Source organism: Hydra vulgaris, chromosome 07 (genome assembly GCF_038396675.1).
Source record: "Hydra vulgaris chromosome 07, alternate assembly HydraT2T_AEP".
Lineage (NCBI taxonomy): Eukaryota > Metazoa > Cnidaria > Hydrozoa > Anthoathecata > Hydridae > Hydra > Hydra vulgaris.
Window position 1 is genome coordinate 31,797,501 of NC_088926.1, and position 20,177 is coordinate 31,817,677.

The 20,177-nt window shown below is 27.9% G+C and overlaps 1 protein-coding gene across 2 annotated transcripts in view; it reads left to right on the forward strand.

Annotated features, from left to right (window-relative positions):
* LOC101237339 (receptor-type tyrosine-protein phosphatase delta) overlaps positions 1–18,762 on the forward strand; it is a 544,974-nt gene extending 526,212 nt beyond the window's left edge. For both annotated transcript variants that reach the window (XM_065801637.1, XM_065801638.1), the window contains exons 42-45: positions 8,985–9,107; positions 9,190–9,338; positions 13,581–13,716; positions 18,671–18,762. In XM_065801637.1, the coding sequence (XP_065657709.1) occupies positions 8,985–9,107; positions 9,190–9,338; positions 13,581–13,716; positions 18,671–18,757 (495 nt within the window). In that variant the 3' untranslated portion in view covers positions 18,758–18,762. The remainder of the gene's footprint in view (positions 1–8,984; positions 9,108–9,189; positions 9,339–13,580; positions 13,717–18,670) is intronic.
* The last annotated feature ends 1,415 nt before the right edge of the window (positions 18,763–20,177 follow it).

Here is a 20,177-nt window from a genome sequence, read left to right on the forward strand (position 1 = left end):
AACTTATAACACTTTATTTTCTTTAACTAATTTTTAACAACAACAACAAAATTATTGAACAAACTGTTTCTTTATCAAAAAATCTATTAGTTTACAATTGCGGTACAAATGGTTTTACTTTATTTCTTCTGAATAAATGTCATGTAAATGTATGATATCAAAAAGTAATTTAAATATACTAAAAAAGTTTTTGCGTAACGCAAAACTGCTGAGCGCATAGGCAAATCGCCTTTTTGCAGGCAAAATGCGAGCTGTGCAACGCTTTTTTTTTTTTTTTTGTTATTTGCCTCCGAGAAGGCCACTACAGATGAGGAGGCTACTTAATAGTGGTTATAACCCTCTCTCAACTCTATAACTCCGAAACACGAACCTTGACAAACAAGCCCGCTGCACGGAGAAACAAGTTGACGCTTCTTAACAAGGCCTGATATATACATATATATATATATATATATATATATATATATATATATATATATATATATATATATACATGTATATATATATCTATATATATATATATATATATATACATATATATATATATATATATATATATATATATATATATATATATATATATATATATACATGTATATATATATATATATATATATATATGTATATATACATGTATATATAAGTAATAATATTTTTACATGTAATAAATCTTAACATTTGAGATCATTGATCATTAAGATACTAAGATCTTTTATCTGATTGTAGTCTTCTCATTTCAGACATTAGATATCATCAACTTTTTTTTCCCATGGTTTATTTCTAATCAACATAACTTTATTGGTGTATGTAAAACTTTAACCATTAATAATGTATCTTTTTTTGCTGGACCAAGCATTTCCGCAAGCTAATCTGATTGTAAACACAACATTTTATTTAAATGTTGTGTTTACAATCAGATTTTTTTCCACAACATTTTATTTATATCTCTCTTTGATTCTTTTTCTTCATTATTTTGTATTATATTTATATCTTTATTATTAAATACATTATTAAAATTTATATTTATATTACTATATTATTTACATTACTAAATATTATTAGTTTTATAATTATTATTTATCGTAATTATTAAATACTATAGTTAATATATGTAATATTACTATATATTAGTATATATGATATGTATTACTGTATTACTATATATTAATATATATAGTATGTATTTTATATATACACTAGTGGCCATTGAATTAAAGCCACTTGATGATTTTGCTGTAAAATGAAATATGTATAAAAAAGTAAGAACAACGTCATGCCGTTCGGTTTGTTTATACATGATGTCATTATTATTTATGTTATGCATATTATACACGTGTTTGGCTTAGTATTTAATTAAATTTCATGATTTCTTGCTGAAAAACTATAATGTTGTTATTGCTTATTTTAGTGTGATAATGGGGAAAAAGCCAGATAATAATGATTTTGTCAGGGGCAAATCGTAATATTGTATCCTGAGCGTTATTCTCAGCATGATATTGCAAAGAAACTGAAGATTTCTAGAGGTGCCGTTGAGAATGTTTTAAGATCTGGAGGTGTTTCACGACGTTCCAACTGCAAGGGAGTATGAAAAACAAATCATCGTTATGATCGTTATTTGAAGAGCACTGTTGTGTCTAGTCCGCATACTTCTTCTGCACGCGTTGCAAGCCTAGCTAGTGACAGGGGTATTCAAGTGAGTGCTAGGACTTTTAGGAGACGTCTGTCAAATGTCTTTGGTCATGTAGCTCGCAGACCAGCGAAGAAACCTCTAATCACGAAACAACAACTCCTCCAGCGATTGAAGTTTTGCCGTGTGATGAAAGACAAGTCAAGGGAGTGGTGGGAGAGAGTCATATTCACAGATGAAAGTACCTTTCAGCAGCTACGAGGCCCTGGTTACAATTATGTCAGACGTCCTGCCTCTCAGCGATTCAATCCCAAATACACCATCAAAACTGTCAAACATCCACCAAGCGTCATGATCTGGGGTGGCATCACAGCAAGTGGTCGGTGTGGACTGCACATCTTCGATAAAGGGAAAAGGTCAATGCCAAAAAGTACTTGGAGGTTCTTGAAAGTAAGCTTCAAATCCACATAAACATCTCAGGAGCAACAATTATGCAACAAGACTCAGCCCCTTGTCACACTGCAAAGATTGTCCAAAAGTGGTTTTCAGACAACAACATTGAACTTCTTTCCAATTTGCCATCAAATTCACCTGATCTAAATGTGATTGAAAATTGTTGGCAAATTATGAAAAGGAAAGTTGCTGCACATTGCTCTACATCAGAAAAAGACCTGAAAGAGGTTTTGAAGCGTGTATGGACGACAGAAATAACACCGGAATACTGTAGAACACTTGTTCATAGCATGCCTGATCGCATTTATGCTTTGCTTAAAAATAAAGGATATCCTGTGAATTACTGACTTTTATTCATCGTTTGAGCTAGAACTTTATTCAGTGTATTGTAAGGTTAAAATTGCATTTGATAATATGCCTGCTAGACCTTGTTGCTAGAGTAAACTGTGTCTTTTCCAAAAATTTGCTGCTGGCTTTATTTCAATGGCCACTAGTGTATATATATATATATATATATAGATATAGATATATATATAAATATATATATATATATATATATATATATATATATATATATATATATATATATATATCTTTATCTATTAGGCTGACGTAGATGTATTTACAATGTTGAATGTTGAATTAGTTTACAATGTTGAATGCTAGACCTTCTTGACTCATTGGGTTTTGCTTGTGTCTCTGTTTTTACGACTAGGCAACTCATTCTATTATCTCCTAATGAGAGTACAGCTCTCAAACTCAGTTTTATGGTCCTATGCAACCTTGTTGGAAGTAAATTAGAGTTTAAAAATATATAAATATATGCCAGTATTTAACAAATAGTAAATGTAAGTATAAAATTATAATATATAAAGAATTATAAATTTATCAACTCACGGCTATCAACCCCGCTAAATCCTTGTTCTTACTTTTAGTGTGTATTGTTGAGGCCGCATTTGGAGCCCTTTGTTACAACTTTGGGTTTATTAATAGTAATGAGGCAGTTGCTTAGACTATTAGATAGTGTACTGAGTACTATCTGTGGTTTAAGTCAAGTTCTGACCACAGTATCTCTTACCTTAAAGCTGGGACTCTTTCCATGATTATCTTTGTGATGACCCTTAGGTAAAAATTTTTCATCTTCCAGCTAACAATTGTGCTTCCTACATAGCTTCTTGGATTCAGGCTGGCATGGAATCTTTTATTCCCTCTCATTGATTCCAAGTCAAGCCTCACTCTTTTCCGTGGTTTTCCTCTCACTGTGCTGCTGCAAATTCCAATCGTAACCATTACTTTCATATCTATCAGCAAAATAATTCTCCAGAAAACAGATGTCTGTTTACTATTGCTAGAAACCATTGTAAAAAGATTTTGTCTAACCTCAAAGCTCGCTATTTTCAGGTCACAAAATCTCATATTTTATCTCAAAAATTTGGCTCCAGAGACTTCTGGAGAATCTTTAACAGTGTACTCAGGAGTCATCTACCCTTAGTCTTCTGGGATTAACTTTTACTTCTAATCTTTCTTGGAAATCATATATCAAATCCATTACAAAATTAGCATCTCCTATTCCAGATTCTATTTTTTATCTCTATAAATCTCTAATCTGTCCTTGTATGGAATACTGTTGCCATATCTGGGGCGGATCTTTGAATGATATCCTTTCTCTTTTAGACAAAGTGAAAAAATGTGTTGCAAACATAGTTGGACCTGCTTTTGCAGATTACCTTTAACATTTGTCACATAACTGTTATGTTGCTTCTCTTTCTCTTTTCTATAAATACAGGTACCGAAAAAAGTTTAGAACCACTTAACAATTTTGCGTAATTTCATTATTTTTTCAATGTATGAAACTAATATTGAACTTTGATGATAAATTATATATATATATATATATATGACATGCTTTAATTAAAACCTTAAGGAATTTACACCATCAATTGCATACACATTAAGCGATCAATAAACAAACACTCAAATTGAGTAATTTTATGTCAAAGGATATTTAACAATACCATCACATAAACTAATATATCTATATACCGTAAGCAGGTTTGTCATTTTATATCAAATTACAATTTTATTTCAATATTCTAGTATTTTTCAATGGGTAAAAGTAAAGAAATACCAATTGAAGTTCGTTCCCAAGTTATTGCTTTATATAACCATACTTCCAAATCGCATAGGCAAATAGCGACAGTTATTGGAGTTTCCCATAGCTCTGTGACCAAGATTATTAGACTTTATAAAGAAACAGGGGAATTTACTTCAAGATCTCGAAGCAGTCAGCTGAAGGTTACTTCCTCGAGAACAGACTTAAGAATATGACAAGAGGTATTAAATCCCCTTTTATAAGCGCAAAAGAAATTAAGGAAAGGTTGACTCCAACATGTGATCAAGTTAGTGAAAGAACCATTCAAAGTCGGTTACGAAATAAATTTAAAATGCCAGCAAGGAAACCAATTAAAAAGCTGTTGTTAACAACAAAGATGCGAAAGGATAGAATTAGCTTTTGCAAGGAACATGTTCATTGGACAGTCGAAGATTGGATGAAAGTCATGTTTTCAGACGAGTCAACCTTTTTGCAACAAGATTGCCAACAACAATATGTCCGACGTGATCCTAATTCCTCAAAATATGATCCAAGATACACCATCAAGACAGTCAAACATTCTCCAGGTGTCATGGTTTGGGCTCGCTTTGCATATAAGGGTGCAGGAAGTATAGAGTTCATTGAAAAGAACAAAAAAATGAACAGTGCCCAATATGATGACATCTTGTCACAAAACGCAAAATGTTCTTTGAAAAAGCTTCACTGTTCAATATTTCAGCAAGATAATGCCACTTGTCACACCTCTAAAATATCAAAGGCTTGGTTTGTAGACAACAATATTGAAGTTCTTCCTTGACCTGGAAATAGTCCGGATCTTAATCCGATTGAAAATTTGTGGAAATACATCAAAGATAATCTTGATAGAACCAAATGTACATCTACAGAATCCTTGAAGGATGAAATCAGATGAGTTTGGTGTCTGGAGGCTAATAAAGATCAGCGTTCAAAGTTGGTTGAAAGTATGCCTAGAAGACTTCATCTGGTGATTAAAAACAAAGGATATCCATGTAAATATTGATATAAATATTTACATTGCTTTGTTTAAATGTATTTATTAAAAAGTTTAAATGTTTAAAATGTATTTATTTTCATTTGAATTCAATACATTTGTGTGTGTTTGTTTATTAATCGCTTAATGTGATGCAATTGAATGCGGTGTAAATTCCTTTAGATTTTTTATTAAAGCATGTCATATATATATATAATTTATCATCAAAGTTCAATATTAGTTTTATACATTGAAAAAATAATGAAATTAGGCAAAATTGTTAAGTGGTTCTAAACTTTTTTTGGTACCTGTACTATAATGGGCGCTGCTCTAAAGAGCTATTGTTTCTTGTGCCATCTACTAAAATTCATTCTCGTATTATGCGTCTTTCAGTTAAGTCCCATCCTTTTACTGTGGCTGTTCCTTCATCTTTTTTTTCCTGATTTATGTAATTTGCAATCTTTTAAGTTGACTGTTAATCGTTATCTTCCTTTATTAACTTCATTTTTTCTCTGCCAGTGACTTCCAAATCTAATAGTGATTGCTTGCAGCCTTGTTGGAAGTAAAAAAAAATTTTTTTTTAAAAAATGCTAACAAATGATTTGCTAATCTTTTTTTTTTCACAATTGCTCATTAAATATTTTTTAATGATTGATGACACTTTAAATTTTTTTTTTAATCATTAAAGAAAAAGACTCTTTTTTCTAAAAAGTAATTTTTTTATGAATTTTTTTATTTTTTATAAGACTTTTATTCTCAACTTTGTTTTATGTATAATTCTCATTGCTAATGTTGAATTCTCGACTTTGTTTTATGTATAATTCTCATTGCTAATGTTGAATTCTCAACTTTGTTTTATGATTAATTCTCATCGCTAATGTTGAATTTAGTATCTTCTTTGGTCTTCTTGTTGTGTTTAGTTCTTTTATTTTTTTATTAGTTTTTTAGTTTAGTTTGGTTTTTTTTACTTTTTTATTTGCAGTTTTTAGACTTTGTTTGATAACCTCTTCTACATGCAGCTTGAAAATAAATTATTATTGTTTGATTTTTTTAAATGAAAGTATGTTACTACATTTAGGTTATTTAAAGAATAAATTTCTGATGCTTTTTTTTTTTTTCTTTATAAAATAAAATGTCTATAATAGATGTAATCAATAAAATTCCAGAAATAGAGAAAAACATAAAGCAATATAAGAATTTATAAAAATTTTAAAAAAAGATATATAAGTTATATTATAATAATATACTATATAATTTAATATAATAGTATATTAAATAATATAATAATATACCATATATCTTTATAAAGTTTTAATTTAACAATTGTGATTTGAGCATCTTTTCTTCATAATTGTCCTAAAAATTTCAAACAGACACACTCACACATATTCACACAAACACACACAAACACAGATTCACACAAACACACTCCACACACGTTTACAAATATCTTTGTTTTCTTATTAGGGTATCCAAAATTACCAAAAAAAACATTTAAGTGTTCTAAATCACTCTCCACTAGCCCAACTTTCTACTACTTTCTACGTTCTATTAAATATAAGGAACAACCATACAAAAAATTTGAGCAATTATAGTGATTAATAATTTCAATATTTTGTTCAAGCACCTAATTTTTTGAGATTTTAGCTTTTGAGTGTTTACACATAAATATAGTTTGGTTTTTCTGCATTCAGAAAATGCAGCTGCTGCAGGAAGCTCTACTGAAGTTTGGGTTGTTGGCAAGGTCACATTTCCTTTTAATAAGTTTGCCTGACAATGATAATGCCATCCACTGCCTTCTATTTTACGACCTCAAAAAGTACCTTATTGTTAAGGACTGTATTAATTGCACAGTTAAAGATATCAATATGATTTAGAGCCAAGCGAGTCCAAATCAGATTAATCTGGTGAAAGAAGTCTGAAGTAGTTGTATGATAAATATTATTTGTTGGAGGCAAATAGGATAAAAACATATGAAAGCTGCAGATTTGAAGAGCAAATGTTCAAAGACAACCAGATAGAACTTTTTGACATGGCTACAAAGAATTTTTTAGACATCTTAACGAATAATAAAGACAGACAATTCCTAACTATGCAGAGAGATGTCTTCATTAACTGGAGTAAATTACAATCTTGCAGAAAAAAAGAGACAAAAAAGAGAGTCAAACAAAAACTGAAGACTTTAAACGGCAGAAAATCCAAACAAAAAAATTGTTTGGTATTGTTTTGGGTCTCAGTTTTTCTTCAGGCAGAAGAGGAGGTTCACCTCAATGATAAAGACTTGAGAGTTCAATCATCATCATCTGCTCAAACTTCTCAAAGCCTACCTCAAAGCCTTAATGACTAAAAACCGCAACAGCAAGTTCAAATGTTGCAGTTGCTTTGGATTGAGTGAATCTTTCTGATTATATAACTATGTATGTTTTTGCATCAGTATTAAAGGCCTTAGGCTATCCTCTTGACAACCTGTGACTGTCTAGGAGCACCACCAGAAGGTTTTTGATGGCTACCTGAAAACAAGTAGGTAAAGCAGATAAGGATTTTTTTTTAACAGAATATTTTCTTTTCTATTGAGATAGGAAATTGCTTACAGGCATTGCTGTGATCACCACAGGGAATGGAATTAATTAAGTTGGATGTCCCAAAAATTGAAAGAAAAACTGGGAAAGAACAGGCTGCTGCATGCTTAAAAGTACTAGATGACTGGAATATATAAGAAAAATTTTAATGTCTGATATTTATTACAACTTCCCCTTACACAGGCACCCATTGAGGATTGTGTGTTTTTTTTAAGGAGGTATTTTCTAAAGATGACTTATAGTTTTGAGATTTTGAGTTCTGAGTATAAAATAAACATTATTTTTACTTTTTACATTGTATATGTGTATGTATATGTGTATTAGTGACTATTTTTAAAGCCTGTTTGCTCTGAAAAATTTGTTATTGGTGACTGGAATAATTATTTTCTAATTGTTAAGGCAGATTTTCACTGAATTTTTTATATTTGAGATTTAATTTTTTTGTTGATAACAAGTGAAAATTAATAAACGGTGGGAGGAGGGGGGGAGGGGTGTTAAAATTTTCCAAAAATTAATAAACTTACACCCGCACCCACCACCCACCCCACATTGTATTAAGTACTTAAGAGTAAACAAATTTGGTATTTTGTATTGTTTTTGTATTTTGCATTACAATGTTACATAATAAATTTTGAATACATATAAAATTCAAAATTATCATAAATTAACATAATAAATTAATGAAAATAACTCCTTTTTTTGTCTTTTGTTTAAATGTTAATTAAAATATTTTTAAAGAAACAATAGTAATTTTTGAACTCGTATAACAAATTATTATAATATAAAACATAATATAAATGTAAACCTAGGTGTGGCTACAAATATGTTGAAATAATATTTTGCATTATACATATAAATCTCGAAAACCTTTTTTTAAACAAGATGACATTTAAATTGTCTCAATGCTCAAAACTAACATGACAATTTGCAAAGATTTGCAAGAAATATTTTTCTAAAAATTGAACTTTTTAGGCACATAATTTGATTTTGTTAGTTATATATTTGTTGTTATTTTTATTTATTTTTTATGCTTTATTTTGTTTGATCTTACAGACAATTCCAAAATTGATATAGGATAAATCCAGGATTTTAGAATTATATAATATAAATAAAAAGATCACAGCAGTTTTTATAATCCTAAAATCTCTTGACAGCAAGTTTATAAATATCTATTTTAAATATAAGCAACATAAAAGTAATTTTTTTTTTCTAATTATGTTTTAGAGATTGCCGCAGTTGCATGGAGCATTAAAACATAAGAATGACTTTAAAAATGTTTCTGTTACTTTAAAACATCAAGAGATCAATGGGTGTATAACATTTAAAAATCTTCAAGTCAGCTCATTAGTATGGCTTCTTGTTCTACTTTTATATACATTAATGTAGTTGTTTTATTTAAGGTTTTACTTTTTTTATTTTTTCTGTAAAGAATGGTAAAGATATTGTTGAATGTGTCATTCTGTGTTTGGAATGGCCAATTGATGGTGTTCCTGTTAAAAATGATGTAATTACATTAATCAATGAAATGGAAAAACAGCAATATAAACACGGAGAAAATCCAGTTCTTGTTGTGTGCCGGTATTTAATGTTTTATTGTTGTTGTAATTTTTTATAAACAATTTGAAATCTAAAAATATTTACCTTAAAAAACTAGAAAATTAAAAAAAAAAAACTTGAATTAAAAAAAACTTAATCTTGAAGTATATCTTTGTTTATAAAAAAAAAAAAAATTTTTTTGTGGTTGATTTTATTGTCATTATCTTTATTTGTAAATAAAAATATTTTTTCTTTAAATATTATTAAAGTGAAATGTTTTATAAAATATTTTCTTCTTATGTCTGTATTGAGAGACCTGAGTCCTTTTATATTATTAATAGTAAATGTTATATTACATATATATATATATATATATATATATATATATATATATATATATATATATATATATATATATATATATATATATATATATATATTTATATATATATATGTATACAGTAGGTTGCCAAATTATTAGGGACACTTTACTTTTTAAGTTATTTTAAAGTATAAACTACTTTAATGAATAAATACGTATCTTGTAGTTTTTTTGTTTTTTTATTGTTAGAGAGCTTAATTTAGAATATAAAACAACAAAATTACTTATTCATAGCTATTTATTTTTTTATAAAAAGTTTTAAAATAACAAATAAGGTAATAATTTTAATATTTTGTAATGCCACCCTTAGCCACAATAATGGCTTTCAGGCGTTGGGGCATGCTTTCTATGCAGACTTTTGCATTGTGTTGGAGACTGGGATTGCTATGTCATTCTTATTTTCTATCAATTGCTGCTTGGTAGTAATGATTTTTTGGCAATTTCCTGTTTTGTGAACTCCCATAGATTTTTTCGGGTGAATTCCCCGGCCATGGCAAAACACGCACTTTTTTTTCAGTTAGGAATGCTGTAACACTTCTAGCTTAATGGTATGGTGCTGAATCATGCATGAACATATACTCTTAATTACCAGGGAACCATTCTTGGACCTGGGGCAGGGCCTGTTTCCCAGTACTCACTTATACCGGTCCTGCCTCATGGTCCCTTCCACAATATAAAGGCAGCCCATACTCTTGGCTGAGATCTCAGACCACACCATTACACTCACAGGATGTTTAACCTTTTCCAAAAGGCAGTTCTGGTGGAATTTTTCTCCTGGGCATCGTTGAACAAACGAGCTTTTGTCCATCAAAATTTTAAATGTTGATTCATCCGAGAAGCAGACTTGTAAAACATTTCAAAGATATTTTAAAATTATTAACCTTAATTTTTTCTGGTTTCTTACAATATTATAAATATTTACTCTACTCCAGTCTTTAATAGTCATATGCTGGTGTTTTCTAGCCCATTCCAGTTGCTTTTTTTCATGGCTTCAGTTAAATGTGGTTTTTTGGTTGGATGACGACCCATTAAATTCTCTTCAGCCAACCTTCTCTGAATTGTCCTTTTGGAGACATTAATTCCTTCATTGTTTATCATTGTAGCTAGTTGAGCCACACTATTTTTTCTGTTTTTAAGACAGATGTCTCTAATTTTACGGTCACAATGTGAAGTAGTAATCCTTTTTCTGCCACTTTTGTTGACACAGTCTGGTTCTAGAGGCACATTTGTATCAATTTTCCTTTTAATTTGGCTCACTACTGACTTTGAAACACTTGCAATTGCTGCTATCTCTCTCTGAGAATGTCTAGAATGAAGAAGTAAGGTTTTTAATTCCCTACTTTTTCTTGGGGTTAAGTCTGGAGACTTGCCCATACTAAAAAAATCAATGAGAGGTGAGAATGGTTACAAGTCAGGATTTATGCATTAAAAGGTTAGGTCTCAATTGTTCTAAACTCCAAAAACTTGCCAAAAATTGTTCCAAAAATAAATAATTGAAATCAATTTTGAACTTACTCCAACCACACTTTTCAACAACTGACAGCTAATTGAGTAATAAACTAATTTTTTGACAGATAGGGTGGAATGACACAATTGCCACAGTTTAAAAACAATTATAGTTATATTGGTAACTAAAATACACAAAAAAATATTTAAAAACAATTTATTTGCTCTCAAAAATCATATATATATATATATATATATATATATATATATATATATATATATATATATATATATATATATATATATATATATATATGTAAATTATGTTAGTGTATTTTACAAATAGAGTGTTCAATGTTCTTAAAGAACAGAGCAATAATAAATTAGTAAAAAACACTTATCTAACTTTTACCTTCGACTTGAAGTTTCACCATTGGATTGGATCATCAGGAAGAGTTACTAAATCTCAAAAAAAATTCAATTTATAGAAAAAAATATTTTACAGGAAGTTATAAATTATTATAAAAAATTTTTTAATTACTATATTTTTTTTGTTAACGGGAAGTTACAGAAAGTAATTATGAAATAATTTTCTTTGGAATGGGGATAGTTTAATTTGGTCATTTGTTTTTATAATTTTTTAAGAGGTATTTATTTTCGTGCCTACATTTAGAAATTAATTCAGATTTTTTATTTAATAAATTTTCTTGATTTAAATGAGTAATTATTTCAAATTTTTCTTGCAAACATAGCATACTTTTTTTGGAAATGTTATTATAGGCAGGGGCAGATTTTAGAATAGACCATTGTAAATTAAAATTTTTATTTTTTTCTTTTAAATCCCAAATATATTTTGACAGCATAGTCTCTTTTGAATATTTTTTGTGTTTAAACGATTGTTTGTGGTTGGCATAACGTTTTTTCCATTCCCCCTCGGTTAAGCCAATATATTGTTTATAAGGGTTGTTTTGTGAGGAAACAATGCACTTGTAAATTACATTTTTCGAAAGGCATTTTCCATTTAGAGGGCAATCTATTTTTTGTTTACAATTACAATAATCAGTGTTTTTTTCTTTTATATGTTCATTTTTATTAATTAACGCGTAGTTGTGGCCTTTTATAATTCTTTCTAAATTTTTTGTACAACTATAACTTACTTTAATGGTATTTCTGTTAAAAATCTTATGTAATTTATTAGAGGGAGGAAAATGTTTGTCTACTAATTTTAGAAAAATTTTACCTATATTTGTTGGAACATTTTTGCTGTACGGGGGGTTGAACCAAATTATGTTTCTATTTCTATTACGCTTTTTTTTTGCAAAAATTTTTGCAAAAAAAAATGTATATATATATGTATGTATATATTACAATATTTTAATATGTTTAATATTAGTTTTAATTTTTTTTGGTATTAGTATTAATTGCATTTATTGTTTATAAGTTAAACAAACATGTTTACAACAGATTTTTCAATTTATGAAGCAACTTGTCATTAAATCTCATATATTTGTTTAAATTTTATTTACTAACATGTAATATTTAAAATATATATACAAATTTGTTTATTTAATTAAACAATATTTAATTGTAAATAATTATCATGTAACAAATATAATATGCAAACCTGAAAAAATAAAAAAATAAAAACATTAATTTAGTGTAAATTGTGTTAACTAAGTGTAACTGCATGTTTATTAGCAAGGCCAGGTTGAAGGGGGGTTTGAGGTGGGGTGTGTGGAATTAAACGACTTTTTTTTTCAAGTTGGCAAAAACCCTAAAGCTTTTTTTTTTTTTTTTTTTTTTTTTTGTTGTTGTTTGTTATCTAACATAGTATCTAAATATTGATAAAGGTGTAAAAAAGAAAATGTGTTTAACATGGTTAATTACTATATTTTAGGATGTTATTTTTGTTTCTTTAACTAAATTTGTGTGATATATCTGTTCTCATTTTATCTCCAATTCTATAATGTTGTTTTATGACTTTCAGCAAATGTAATATTTCCTCTTTTTTATGCAAATTTTTTGTATTTAATGAAGTGTATTTAATGAATGATTTGTGTATTTAATAAAGATAAGTGTGTATTTAATAAAGTTTAATGTGTATTTAATGAAGATTAATGTGTATTTAATAAAGATAAGTGTGTATTTAATAAAGATAAATGTGTATTTAATAAAGATTAATGTGTATTTAATAAAGATTAGTGTGTATTTTTTTGTATATTGTTTATTCTATATATTGCTTATATGTTTTGTATATTTTTAGTATTTGTCTTTATATAAACAATTAATACTTAATTAATCAATTAATCTTTAATTAAATTTTAATTAAATTAATAACAATTAATCTTTTTATTAGTTTTTTTTTTTCTGGATAAATTTCTAAATATAAAGCAAAATTTGTTGTGTTGTACAAAGTTTGAAAATTATTTTTTTTCAATTTCTTTTTAATTTCACAGTGATGGAGCATCTCGTTGTGGAACCTTTTTGGCATGCTCCATTATTTTACAACATTTGCAGTTGGAACAAGCTGTTGATGTTTTTCAAACTATAAGAAAGATTAGGACATCTCGATCTCAATTTGTTAATAATGTTGTAAGTATTTGTTGATTAGCTTTGTTTACAAATTTTCTCATGGAGCATTAAAGTAGGGTAGGACAGGGCCAGATAAGCAATTTTTGTGAAGTCTTGAACTGTGCCATGAATTTACATAAATTTTTTGGATTTGTTTGAGAAGATATTGGCTGAAGATTACAATGCTGTGCAACCTGCTTCAACAGGGTAAGCAACAGTGTAGGGTTGAACAATAAATAAACAAATGGATATGCATGATATGGAATTTGGATAAATTTTCAACAAAGCAATCATCGGCAAACAAAGTAATCATTAACAATGTCTATGAACTTTTAGTTAATATACTTTTATGATGTATAATTTTTAATGATGTATGACGTTTTAATGTCGTAATGACATTGACACAAATAAATAAAATGGTTTCATGATGAAAAAAAAAAAACTAAATAGTGCTAAGTTGTAGCAAAATAATTGTGCAATACACCAGTTCGAGCAAAGCTCTGCGATTATTAAATTGCTCAAAAAAAAGTCCTGGAAGAAATTTAGAAGGGTAAATATCTATTTACTTGGTTGCGAATTAGTGATAAAAAAATCTAGAATCCACATTGAAAAGGCTATAAACAGATTAAAAAATTTCGAATCTTTAAAAATGTATTACCCATTTCAATTCTTCATCATATTATTGATTTTATTATATCATGTATTGCATTATGTATTGCATCATGTATTGCACCATGTGCAGCTTTATGCAATTTAAAGCCAGCTTTAATTAAAAAGATTCAATCTTAAAAGTTTAAGAAATTTATTTTAAACATTAGTAGTAAAAAGATTGTAAAAAAATATTTTTTAAAAAGTATGTGTAAAGGATGCTTGACACTACCTTGCAATTTTAATAAATACACATGTTTCACATTTTTACTGCTCATTACTATCATTAATGGCAGGGATAACCACTTTGATTTTGAGTATTTTCTTTACCTAAATATTTTTACATCATTATTTGGATCTTTTTGTTTCCTTTTATTAACAAATCTACCAAGACAGTTTTTAAGAAATGATCGTTGTTGTATTTAAAGAAATCAACTTTTATATTCAACCAACCAGCTTTATTGAATGAAGTTTTATCAATTATATACCCATAAGCTGTCCATATTATAAAATAACAATTGATTATCTTAGCAGTTTGTGTTTGAACCTTTTATTATAATTTCAGTATAATTTATATATAATAATTTATGCTTTTTGTTTATGACAAACCTTTCATTTAAACCTTTTTTAATATAAGAAAGAGTTTTATTAGGATTTTGTGGTATTGTATGGTTAATAGAAAACAGACATTTTATTTTTTAAGCAGGTGGACAACACAAACATTGGACAATTATATCAGGGCTCCCACCCACATTTCAGAGTATTTCAACATCTGAAAATAATCACATTCATTAACAGTTAAATTTTGACAGAAAGATTCCTCAACTTCGAAAAACTCACTGATTCAATTTCTATCGCCCTCCCACACTCCAAAGCAGGTATATCGGGGTTCACAAAAGGTAGCCCTGAAATTCTTAGATGTAATGAGCACTTGTTAACTTTAATGCCCATATTAAGATTTTTTTTTTAAATCATTACGAGCTTTTGAAGCAGTCATAACTCGCTTTCAAAAATTAAAACAAAGCTCATTTGTGTTTTGACCCATACTTATACTAATCTCATACTTATACTAATCTCATATTAGTTTAGTTGTATTTGTTTTCATGTTTTTACTAAAGGAAAGTTAATTGTCTGACATAACAATATTATCATCCATGGTCAAAATTTTAGGTTTGGTAACAGTTGCAGTCACAATTGATTGTTCCATATAACAAATGTAAGGTTTAGCTACATCAGAAGTTATAATGCAATGGAGGGGCAACGGTTTCAACTGTTTTTGCTATGTCTGGAAAATTTAAAGATTTTAGTCGCAGTTTACTAATGGGTTGTAATTACGCTTTTCATTTGATAATCGTAAAAGCTTTTTTCTTCACATCGCATATTTTTGTTGGTGCTTCCATACTATATTTGGGAAGCCACTCTGATTTTAGACTAGTACAAGCTACATTTGTCGAACCATTTCTAACAGCAGACTCTATTCAACTTCTATTTCTATTTCAATTTCGATGGTAAAATAAATGTTCAAGCACATTTAAATTTACTATAAGCTTTACAAGTTTTGTAGTCACCTAAGTCTTACTGGCAATTTCAGGTTAAATAATAAATAGTTGTAAATATCAGGATATAATAATGTTGGCCAATAAGTCTTCTGATAACTAACTATTACTGAGCTTGAATAGACCGGCTAGTTCAACACCGCTAAAAAGTAAGTAATATAAAGTAAGTATATCATTTTCCACCTCCTTTAGCTTTTTTAACAGGCATGCTGCTGATAATCTTAATTCAATAGTCTTAGGAATATTTTTTTTTTACACTCGGTGGATGATTAGAACTAATATGTATATAATTTAGTATATTATCTGGTTTGTGATTTGGCTGAAAAGAACCATCGTTAAGGTTTAGCATTAAACCGAGGTAGTTAACTATTTTTAAATTACAAATTTCATTGAATTAAGATTATCAGCAGCATCGTCAAGTGAATCAATTTTTAAAGAAGTAATCCTCCTTATTAAGAAGCCTTGAAAAAATCGGGTTACAATTGCGAACTTGCATTTCATCCAAGTATAAAATCAACAAACGGCAACCATAAACGCAAGATAATTTGGTATAATCATCCTCCTTTCAGTGCAAATGTTGTTACAAAAATAGGTCAATGTTTTTTGAACCTCATCGACCTTCACTTTCCAGTAAACCACAGACTTCGTAAAATATTTAATAGAAACACAATCAAAATAAGTTATTCTTGCATGCCAAACATAAAATCCATTATCAACTCTCACAATAAAAGCATTTTACATAAGAAGGCAAAAACTAATAAAATGAAATGCAACTGCATTGACAAAACCAAATGTCCAATGAACAACCATTGTCTTTCCAACAACATTGTTTATCAGGCCACCATCTATTCAAACAATCCGGAATATAAAGAAAAAGTGTATTTTGGACTTAGCGAAACACCTTTTAAAGTTCGGTATGCAAACCAAATAAAAATTTTTAATGCAGCTAGGTACAAGAATGATACATCAAAAGAAGTATGTAAATTAAAAGAAAAAAACTTTACACCTTTTGTCAGATGAAAGATTGTTAAAAAATGCAAACCATACAACCCAACATCAAAGGTTTGTAACCTTTGTTTGAACGAGAAGTTCCAAATTTTGATGTATAAAGGAGAAAACCTATTAAATACAAGGAGTAAAATAATCTCGAAGTGCAGGCACAAAAATAAGTTCCTTATTTCCTCTTTTGATACCGAAGATTGATCCTGGTTTTGGTTTACGTCACGTTTACTTTCAAAACTTTTAAAATTTTGTTTACCATGGAGTCATTAGAACTCATGCCACCGTAATTCTAATTGTAATTTTAATGTTTAATTTTTAATTTTGTAATATATGGCTGATGATTGCCGTTAGGCATGAAACTTAAAGTTCCATAATAAAAGTTTTTTCTTTATCGTTTTTAATTATAATTATATATTATATATATATATATATATATATATATATATATATATATATATATATATATATTTTGATATATATATATTTGATATATATATATATATTTGATATATATATATATTTGATATATATATATATATATATATATATATATATATATATATATTACTATTATTTGTAAAATTGACTAATTATAATCAAAAGTCAAATAAATGGGTAAAATATCATTAAATGATGTTAGATAAAAAACTTTATGAACATTTAAGAGAAAATCAGCATATATCAGCATAGAGTTTTTATTTACATTTGACCTCTGCTTTTCCAAGAGAACTGTTAAGTTTAAAACGGTTTATTCCGCGGAATATTACAGTTTATATGCGCTGCAAAAAGTTGCTAAACCGTTTAAAATTCTTTTGACTATTTTATTTTTTGTTCTTTTTTTACTTTTTTATCTTTTTCATAAAAAAACTTCGTTTTTTCCATATAAAATAAGGTTTAAAGGTTATTATCATTAAAATTACACATTATAATAAAATTAACATTAAAATTACACATTATAATGAAATATAGAGATTTTTATAAAGCGTATAAGAACCGAAAAAAATAACACGATCAATAAGTAACACTAAGAAATTTGTTATTATGTTATAAGTCTAACTTATATTTATTTTGTTTTAGTACTATAAATATCAGGTATATAAATTTAAAAGTTATCCTGGTATTAAAAACAAAACTAAAATCAGTATTATAAATATAATATATGTTTATTTAAAAGTTATCCTGATATTTTTTAAAAACATATTCTGCTATTTTAATATTTATATTTCCATTAAAATATCAAAATATTTTAAAGAAAGTAAAAATAAAACAAAGCTGTATTTTTCATCCAACTTTTATATACATCCGAAAATTGGCAAAACATCCGAAAATTGGCCTTTAATAAAGAAAATATTTCTGTTGAAAATAATGATCTAGAAAGCAAGTTTAAAAAAATCAAAACATTTTTTTTTTATAAAAGACTTAAAACTATTGGGAATGAAAAGGGGTTTAAAATACAAGGAACAAAGAGGTTTAAATACAGGTAACAAAGGGGTTTAAAATACAAGGAACAAAAGGGTTTAAATAAACGCTTTAGGCTGGTAAATTTAATTTTAACACTAAAGACCGGCGAATATTTATTAAAATTCGGGCTAGAACGTTTACTGAAAAACGAAGTTGGCTTTGGCTTCAACTTCAATGCTGAATTTGGATTTGGGGGAAACATAATAGAATAAAGGGATAGGGGACATGTTTTACAACCCTAATACAACCATGATGCTACAATTAAGTTTTTTGCTGTTGACTTAAATTATTTCTTTTTGTTTTAATAGATTCATTTCAAGTTTTGTTTTGAACTGGCCTCAACTTATATCGACTCCTTTAATTCTTACTCGAATTATATCGAATGTAAAACTTGATGAGAGATTGAAAATTTAACTGATGATTAACTGGTATATAATGATAAAATTGATATATTGATATAAAATTGTCTCAAGAAAATGTGTTATAAATGATTTTAGTGAAATTCACTTTAAAAGATAAATTAAGTTTTTTAATTTTTGTTGCAATTTTTTTTTTTTTTTCCTATAATTTTTTGATGTCTTTTTCGCTTTTGTTTTATATATCTATATCTATAAATTTTTAAACAGTTTATAATAAATTAAAATATAATATTATTGTTTTACATGATAATATAAAATATAACATACTGTTTTAAGTTATTAATATAACAATATAAAACAGTTTATTACAATTTAATTTTTTTTTTGTATATTTTATTTTTAGTTTGTATGTATGATCTAGAAACAAAGTTTAGAAATAATTTTATCTACGATTTAATTCATACCTAGTATTGCAATGCGGTAGTGGTGTAATAGTAGAGCGCTCGCTTCATGCGACAGGTTCCGAGTTCGATTCCCACCACGTCTCTGGTAGAACCGCGTTCGACTTGTTTCTCCGCGCAGCGGCCTTGTTTGTCAAGGTTCGTATTTCGGAGTTATGGTTTGTGTGCGTCCGACGTTTTAGGTGTGGTAGAAAATATTTTTCAGTTTAAAGGAAAATTGCGCTAATTTTCTAGTTAAAGAGCGCGATTTACAAAAAACAAACAATTTTAACAGTGCGACAGCATTAATAAGTTTGTAAAAATAATCTGTTACGTAGAAATGTGCATACATTGTCTGCTATTTAGGAATGCGGATACATTATCTACTATATAGAGATGGGCAGAAATTAACGAAAATACATTTTTTTTTTTTTTTTTAAACATCAAATAGAACAAAAATATTTTATTTAGAGTACTAGTTCAAACTTTAACATACTCTGTTTTTTATCCAAATTTATTAAATTGTGCCATTAAAATAACTTACCACTTCCATTCACTAACTCTATTTAACTATAGAGAAAATTGTAGATATCTATAAAGCTACTTAAAGTCTGTATCTGTCTTTATAAAGCTACCTAAAGTCTGTTTCTGTAGTGTAACCTTAACCTAAATATCGTACTGTTCGTCACGGTTATGAAAACCATACAATATCAAACCATAAATCATGGAACCATCTTTCTTTCCAAATAAAATCTCCATGAATACGGCTAAGATCTCAAAATTTAAAACTGGACTTTTACCTTTTCAACTTTTTTTTCAGAATAAGTTTTGATTTGATGGATTTGATTCATCAGAGTATTGAGTTTGACAGAATGCGTAAATGTACGTAAACTGTAAATACGTTAGTGTACGTAAACCAAAAATACGTTAGTGTACGTAAGCCTTAAATACGTTAGTGTTATGTAAACCGTAAATACGTTAGTGTGCGTAAACTGTAAATGTAAATACATTAAAAG